This window comes from Magallana gigas, chromosome 1 (assembly GCF_963853765.1).
Source record: "Magallana gigas chromosome 1, xbMagGiga1.1, whole genome shotgun sequence".
Lineage (NCBI taxonomy): Eukaryota > Metazoa > Mollusca > Bivalvia > Ostreida > Ostreidae > Magallana > Magallana gigas.
In genome coordinates, this window is record NC_088853.1 from 64,219,984 (window position 1) to 64,229,445 (window position 9,462).

At 32.8% G+C, this 9,462-nt stretch overlaps 1 protein-coding gene across 1 annotated transcript; it reads left to right on the forward strand.

The window, feature by feature from the left end:
• The first annotated feature begins 4,420 nt into the window (after nt 1–4,420).
• On the forward strand, nt 4,421–6,502 carry LOC117682154 (ATP-dependent DNA helicase RecQ). Its single transcript, XM_034449175.2, is given in 2 exon segments — nt 4,421–5,046; nt 5,357–6,502. Coding segments are annotated over 2 exon segments (693 nt in total). The 5' UTR covers nt 4,421–4,612; the 3' UTR covers nt 5,616–6,502.
• The last annotated feature ends 2,960 nt before the right edge of the window (nt 6,503–9,462 follow it).

Sequence of the window (9,462 nt, forward strand, 5' to 3'; positions counted from 1 at the left end):
TGAGACTGACTTAACTTAAGCGACTAGAGACTTAAGAATTTCATGGAACTCCTGGTATAAATTAAAGTTAAAACCACTATACGATTACACATCAAACATGGCTATGATTTTATTAAGCAACCCAATGTTTATATTTTCAACCTTTGAACACGTGGTTGAACACGAACGATAACTCTGTTCTGAATATCATCGTGTAGTATAAATAACCGCTAGATAGTGAAATAAGACATACATCTTAAAAGATTTTCATGTTTTAACATAAATCCAAGTAGGATATGATATAAAAATTACCAGTTCTTACGTATTTTAAGAATATTATTCGAGCACTTATACTTCCGCTCGAAATTTCACAGGAACTAAACAAATCTCGGTGAAGTCTCGTGAACTTTCATTCGAGCACCTCTGGATTATTTATTACATACTTAGCAACGATAAAGAAAACATTCCAAACACATTCGCAGGGGTGAATAAGCAGCATGATGTCTTAGCTTGTACAAGTATAGTCGAGCAATATGGCACATGGGCCTCTTGTTTTTATTTTGCATTTGAGCTTGCTCACTTTTTCTTCCATTTTAAAAATATTTTTGCTTTTCAGAAATTTCAGTCTTGATGCATTACAACTTTATTTTCAGGTGGTCGTAGAGGCAATGTAACATTGAACAGTATATTGCAGTTTGTTACCGGAGCAGATGAGGAACCAATACTTGGATATGCACTGCCCCCATCTTTATGTTTTTTCTTGTCTGCAACTTGATTTCTACCTACCTCTTACACTTGCAGCAATAAGTTAAATCTTTGCATTCCAGAGAAGCTTGAGGACATTCCAACTGCTGATGTTTTGTTTGATTTTTATGATTATTCTTTTTGCAACAGTTACTTTAGATTAAAATGATTTCATTTTGGAACATCATACCGTGACTTCAGATAGATATAGATGCCAAACTATGTATTATTCTGGGTTTTTTTTTTTTGCAATTTAATTTCACTCATGTGACATATTTGTCCATCATTGTCAACAACTTTTGAGCATTTTCATCTTTTTTTTTCTGCAATTATCAAATTGTTGTGAAGCATCTAAGAGAGGACATTTTCATGCCACTCCTATTATACATTTTGAGAATATTGGCAATACATGTTTAGAAATCCAAAGGATTGATATATCTTCGTGTTGAAGACAACGTTGGTGCGAGCTTACATATTTATCATTGACAGATTATAACATAAAACTTCTTTAAATATTTGATATCGACTTGATATCAAATTTTCTAATTATTTCCTTTCTGTTAAGATATTAAAGATAACTTTTTGATATTATTTGCTTTTTAGAGTTTTTAGGCAATATCCAATTTATTTTATTTTGTTTACAGCTACACCAAACTACAATATATAGTTTATATGTTCTACTATGTTGATAACATCCTACTACAGTTTTACACTATATGGATTACGAGGTCGTACGTTTTTAAATGTTTGGCTTAGCCTAGTAAAGCGACAATACTAGTATAACCTGACCGAATAATTATATGAAAATAAGTAAATCTACAGAAAATGTCAGGAAATAAGGTTATTAAGTCAAAAACTTGCGCAATGATAAGTGCACCATTAATTGCATAGCATAATATGTTTAGCTTTAATTGGACCAGATTGTTTTTTATTTCTTTGATGTAACTTCGATCGTTCTAAATTTGCGTTGATTGACATGTCAGTAATGAAAGTTCAGTAATTTAAATATTATAAGTATCGAAAAGTATTGTTATCGGAACCATTTCAAGATTTACAATCGTACATTTCATTTTCTTGTCAAAACTATTAATCAGTTGTCAGTAAAAAAAATTTCTATTTGAGTGTTTATACATTATAATTGTGAGACGTTTACTATATTCCAAAAGTAAACGTTTCTAATTTGTATTCATTCAGCAGTCAACATTGCTCATCAGTTCCCTCCTAGCTTTATTCAGTATATCACAAACAACTGTAAGCTTTTGGGAAAAAAACTAAAAGAAAAACCCCCTTAAACAAACCTGCCCCCTAATTTTACAATACAAGTGACTCTGTATTCCTTACTGTTATCAGATCAGATCTGAGAGGACGCAACGTATTTTAACCTGATAAGGTTTGGATTGAGTAACTTGTCGGAAATTGATTTTGTTTGTGTAACTACCGAATTGATAAAAAATTTATAGCTTTTTAATTCTAATTTAAAACAAAACATCGATAAAACACATTTAATATTTAATATTTCGTGGAAATTTACGATGAGATAAATTGATCACGATAATTTTGACAAAAGTAGAGCTAAAGTCGTTGTGAAGCAACGAGCGTGTTCAGCTACAGATGAGAGTCGAAAAAAAACAAGTTGTAATGAATAATTAACATATGTGCTTTATACTTTTCCAATAAATAAACCAAGCTTATATTAAATAGCAACATGCCTTACGTCAACTACAACAGCGCACGATATTAAATTGACGTTTAATCACTAACAATTGCAAAACATGTCAATAAAATGGGGACATAATTATCTAAGTAATTTCTAAAAAGATAATAAAAGGTAAATATAATTGGTAATTTGTTGCACAACAGTCATCCTTAATTTGTCGTTTTGATAAATTATAATAAGGCTTTGTACGATCTGTCTATGCTTTGCTTCCAAGTGCGCTGTTACGATACGTTTCTACAATACAAAATCATAAATAACTGAGGACTTCAAAGAGTAGTTGTTTAAAAAATTCAACTGCTTTTTCGCATTCACATGTAATCCTTTCATGAAATTCAAATATCAGGTTTTACTCAACTTTGACGAGGTCAAGTGTGATACATGTACGTAATGATATATATATATATCCAGAAAGCGGTAGTGAATAAAAACTTTGGAACTGTTCATTTTCTTTTTCTTTTTTGATTATATATATATATATATATATATATATATATATATATATATATATATATATATATGAAAACTACTATATTTTGTATTTCTTTATCTAACTGTTGGACAATTTAAACAACTTATTATATGAACAAAAATAACACAAGCAATCGTTTTTAGCTCACCTGAGCTCGTGAGCTATTCTGATCACATTTTGTCCGTCGTCCGTCTGTCCGTCTGTAAACTTTTTACATTTTGAACTTCTTCTCTAAAACTGCTTCTCCAATTTCAACCAAATTTGGCACAAAGCATCCTTATGGGAGGGCGAATATAAATTGCAAAAATAAAAGTCCGATCTGTATTCAAAGCGGAGAAAACCTTGAAACTGTAGAAAAAGGGGGGTGCATTTTTAAAAATCTTCTCAAGAACTACCGAGGCAAATTCAACGTAATTTAGCATAAATTATCCTTATGGGAAGGAAAATATAAATTGCAAAAATTAAGGGGTAATTTTGTTTCAAATCTAAGTTATTTCGAGAATAATAATAAAGGAAAGGCGTGTTTCAATCAGTTTAATAGCTTCGGGTTCGGCATTCGGTAAAATGGGTAGGCAAGACTTGGCCTGGGCAAAACAAAAGATTGGCAGTTATTAATCTGCCAATCTCATTAAACTTTCAGGATATTTGATGGACTAGTTTATTTGTATTCGCTGTAGATATTGCTGCAAAATAATGCGTATTTGGAATTGACGATTGCCGATCTGCCCCGGCATTTATTTTGCCACGGCCCGGGTTTGCATACCCATTTTACTAAGACTCGTATTCCATACTTCTAAAACGAGGTTCTTTGTTTAAAGCAGCCATGACATTATACGAAAAAGGGTCGATCTGACTATGATGAATTTGCTTGTTGTGCAACAGTTCGCGTATGAAGGGAAATTTTGAAACATGAAAAATATATTGGTGCCGATTTTGTGAAGTAAATTGAGGCTAAATATTTCAATGCGTTGACAGTTTTCACACCTGACGTTGGTGTTAGCTTGTTCTGAATTTCGTTTTGTTTTCATTAATTATGCTTTGTAACCTGGAAACTATCGTCTGTATTTTGTGATTTTTACGTATCAAATCAAACAGAGACTTCGGTAAATCAAACAGTTACGTTAACTGTTTACCTGCGCAAATTAAGCAAAATCTGATGTAGGGGTACTGAAATACAATTCATTCTCTCGGTAATTCGGCATTATCTTTTGCGTAATGGTAGATTAATGCAATAGGTTTTGTTGAGATGCTCGGTATTTTCTCTAGTTTATTCAGTTTAAATAGAGTTTGATATCGCTTACGGAAATATGTAGGTATATACATGTATATATATGATTCATTTCGAAAAAATAAATTGTGTTCTTTATTTGTTAAACATGTAGTGCATGTTTCTTGTGTTTAATTGTTTACAGTTTCTATTTACTAACCATATTTGAGTGTTAAGCTTCGAATTATAAGCAAGATACAGAGATTTGCTCACAATTCTATGTTTGTACACAGATCTTCATCTTCGCTAGCCAAGGGTTTTCGGTCCGCTTTGCTCCCCATAAACCCTTGGCGGATTTCATTACGAAAACTCGGTGATGCGGTCACGCCATCTAGCGAATAACTAGAGTTGCGCCCCTTGCACCTTCCTATTATTTATCCAATGAAATAACAGGTTACATATACGTTACGACAAGAGCAAAACAAAAAGTGAAAACATGTTGACCGATGAATCTCGAAAAAGAATTCACGACGTCTTTAAAGTCGAATTACGAGAAAATCAAGAGAAAGCAATTAATGCTGTATTATGCGATCGAGATGTGTTTGTTGGTACCCGTACTGGTAGCGGAAAGTCAATGATTTACGAATGCATTCCAGTAATAAAACCAGGTATCGTCATCATCGTGGCACCTCTACTGTCTATAATGAAAGAACAAGTTGAGAAATTAAATAAATTTGGACTTTCAGGCACTTACATTGGGAAGAATAGTGAGGAGATCGAACGAATAGAGACTGGGCAGTATGAATTTGTATTTGGAAGCCCCGAGAGACTGGTTGGCGAGAGTCGGTGGAGGGAGATGTTGAAATCGTCGGAGTATAGGAGGCGGCTTCAATTGCTAGTCGTAGATGAGGCTCATACAGTCACGCTTTGGTAACTAATTAATTCATATTTCTATATTATAACTTATATTATTCATTTAACCATAACATTTAACATTCATATATATCCATGTTTTATACAAATGGAAGTCCTACCCTATCGAAACTTTATTGTCTTGATAACAGTCTATTCAGCTATATAGGTATCTTAAAATTCGCATCCCACCGGACAATGATATTTTACTTTCACAGGACCACAATAGTACATAAAAGTCAAAATATTATCAAACATCTAACACAAAATGAAGGAGAATCGTACATGTAATGGAAATTGTTCATGTATTTTGTATTTAATTTTTCAGGGGAGAGGGAAGAATGAATGAAGATCCTTTCAGGGAATGGTTTTCATAAATTCAGGAATTACGATCTTTGTGCCCAAATGTCCCTGTCCTTGCCCTTACTGCAACTGCTGGACCAACTCAGAGAAGGAAAATTTTGAAATACCTCTGCTTCCGACCAGGTTATGAACTTGTTCTCGATTCGCATGATAGAAGGAACATTAAGATTACTGTGAAATCTATTAAAAACAATGACAAGGTTGAAATGTGTTTGGTTGGCTAATTAAAGATTTGAGACACCACAGAGAACAATTACCAAGGCATGTGGTTTTTTGTAATAGTATCAATGATGTAACTAAGATTTATTTTGCCTTTATCAAAACATGCAAACAGTACAGACAAAACTTTGATATGTTTCATAGCAAAACTGATGATGAAATCAAAGATAAAATCAGAGAAGATATGTCTGATGAAGGAAAAATTAGAATACTTATATGTACAAATGCAGCAGGAATGGGTGTAAACTTCCACCAAGTACATAATGTGGTGCACTATGGGGTACCCAGGGAATTGGAGACCTTTGTGCAACAAATGGGTAGGGGAGGGAGGGATGGAAAACCTTCACATGAACTAGTTTTATTTAAGATGCACAAAGGTTACTTAAAACATGTAGAACCAGAACTTGTACGCATTGTGAAAGATAGTGTATGTCGGAGAAGTATGTTGTGTGCTGCTTTTCAGACAAAGCATTGTGAACTTACACCTTTACATGCATGTTGTGACATTTGTGAGAAGAAGTGAACATGTGACTGTGATGTCTGCCCACAATCAAATGCTGCAGTGACAGACAGTGATGACGCTGAATCTTCTGAAGATGAGATGATACGAGATGTATCATCTGAAGAAAGACTATTGCTAAACCAAACGTAAGAAACATTACAATTTTCATTATCGGACAGAGCAAGTGGTGGACTTATTAATCCTGAAGTGGTTCATGGATTTACAAAAGAAATAGTGAAAGATATTGTTGCTAAATGTCAGGTTTTATTTACTGCAGAAGATATTATGGAAAAATTTCCGATTTGGTCTTTCGGTATAGCTCAAAGAGATTTGTAAAATAATCCTTGATGTATTTGGAGATGAAACTATGTATAATTTAGTTGAGAGTGATAGTTCATGCCAATCAGAAGATTAACTGCTGAATTTTATGAATCAGTGCCAGCAAATTGTGATATGTGCAATTACTTACATGTACACATTGGTGTTTTTTGGTTAAAATATTAATGAATTGCATCTTAAGTTTTGGTTTTTTCTTTTTAAAAAAATCAGTCTGTATTCTAGAAGAAATTGATATGAAAAATGTAGAGGTGTAACGATAAAGGGGTATATCGGTTGTATTGATCGTGAGGGCCCATGATGTGCATATTGTATTCTGACATGTGTATTGTGATACACTGTATGAGCTTTATTGATTTTCTAGAATAGTTACACAGTAAACATTACATGAAGACATTATGGAATTTCAATCTTAAGTTACAAATCATTTCTTCAATTTGTTCTAATCAATTGAACTTTATGTCTCTACAGTAAGAGTTGGTTAATTGATTTTCTAAATAGTTGACATGTTGTCTTCATGCAATTATATTCCTTATTGAAATAGGCAACATAGAAACCAGTTCATTTATAGTTGATAACTATATCGTGATAGGCTTCATATCGAGAGGTCGCTGGCGACACTCAAGACTTGAAAAATGTATAAAAAAATGTATTATAAATACTTGTGCCTAATCTTAAATGTTTACACTTTAATATTGGGTGTAACTGCATTTTTTGGAAATAGAGAGCAAACAAACTGTATGAACAACTTTTTCGATTAAAAAAAGAATCAAATTATATATACAACATTTTTAATAAATGTTTGGGTTTCAGATACACAACCAATAGCTGTCAAACAAGAATATACATATACACATTCTACAGTATTATTATACTATATTATTCAGTATAAACATTGAAAATGGAAAAATAAAATTTGAAAATTTTAAGTCAAATCGTGTCCAAGTCCCTTTAATACAATTTCACACCTTTCAAGCGGGAGTAAAAAACAATGGTGTCAGTACTTATCAGTACTTCTCTAAGTTTTTCAGTACCGTCAGTAAAAGGTGTCAGTACGTCTCTAAGTTTATCAGTACTGTCTAAGTTTGTCAGTACTTTTCTAAGTTTCTCAGCACCGTCAGTAAAAACGTCAGTACTTTTCTAAGTTTATCAGTAATGTCAGTACATTGTCAGTAAATGTCTAAGTTTATCAGTAAAAAATGGGAATGTAAGTACTTTTATGACTTAGTAGTGACCATTATACATATTCATAAACTATAAATCATTAAACCTTTTTTTCTGAATCTTGACAACATATGATAAACTCTTTTCATACAATTTATACATCCTGATAGTTTTTGGAAATTACTGCTTCAATATTTTTAGTTCATGAATAATTGTTTTATTTTTAAGAAAACTGAAGAAGAAGGCAAGTTTAATGGAGAAGTTGAAGCACTGGAGGTGTCTGAGTAAGTTTCATATGAAGTGATATTCATGCTTTATTTACACGGATTGCAGGCATGGTGAAAATTTGAGAACTGATGATGACCAATATTGAGCTCACCACAATTAAAGTTAAAATGGCATTTCAACTAATCAAGATTCGTCTATCACATTCTCAACATAAAATGTCACATTTTGAATCTTGTACTCAATAATGACTAAGCCAATTTCACCCAAAACCTGCTACAAATCATCCAAGACAAGGATTGAACCTTGTTAACATGAAAACATTCATTGGTGTACAAAATCTTTAAATACAATACGTACTGCACAAAAGCCAATAAGAATATGCAAGCTCTCTATTGTTTAGGCTAATGAACTTTGTTTAACCATTAGGAGAGTACAAAATTTCACATATGAATAGATACTTGTCATGATAAAGCTACAACATGTAATTTCTATGCAAGCATCTTTATACACTGTACAAACAAGTTTCAAACTCATGCCTGTAACTTAAATGAAGGTAAATGCCACTCTCAGGTATAAGAAGTTTCAAGGTCATGTTTTCATGGTGACCTTGCTCTTGTTAACAGCATTGTGATTTACATGGCTTAAACACAAGGGGTTTGAGGACAGGATCGACCCCCGCCCCCAAGATTACAGACCTCCGGGACTTTATCATTATTTTTTTTTTATTAAATTATCCTTTTTTGACATATATCTAATCTAATTTATACATTCATTGCCCCAAATTACCTAAAACAAATATTTTTATAAAAAATTATACCCTCTGCATATATAATACAAGAAGGTTGCTAACTTTGTCCATCTAGAACCGACGGAAATAAGGGTTTATCGTAAGGAAGATAACTCGTAACATATTTTTTAATTATATCTTTTGTCTTTCATTGTAATACACTCAGTATAAGTGCCTTCTTTTAGATTTTCCAGCTCCCAAGACGATAAAAAAGTTTTCGCGGCTTGATTAGAATTCATACTTCTTATGAATTGTACTTTTTTTCGAGTTTGCCATGCAATTTCATTAATCTCTCGGAGTTATCTTCCTTGCGATTAAACCTCACTTCCGTTGGTTTTATCTGAATCGGTTCAAAACTTGCAATTTGTCGGTGAAAATTGTCCTATTTTCTTAATAAATGTATTTACACGGGCATGGCATGCAGATATTTAGTGAAGGGAATTATCGGGCCACGGCATGAGGTCACCGTTTTTACTGGTAGATGTAGTTTGATAGTACATTTCAACAAATATTCATCGGCAGTGCCTCTCGGCTTGCAGACGAAGTTAGCAATCTTCTTGTATTAAATGTACAGAGGGTCTGATTTTTTTATTCAAAAATGTTTGTTTTATGTAATTTTAGGCAATAGATAAATGAATAAGATTAGAAATAGGTCATAAAAGGATAAATTAAAAGAAAAGAAAAATAAAGTCCCGGGGGTATATATATTGGGGTAGAAAGGGGGGGGGGTCGACCCTGTCCTCAAGCACATGTGGGCTTAAAGCAATATAAGCTCTCGGCGACGGTAATTTAAAAAAAACCAATTTTATGCCGTCAATTAGCAGGTATTTAGTAA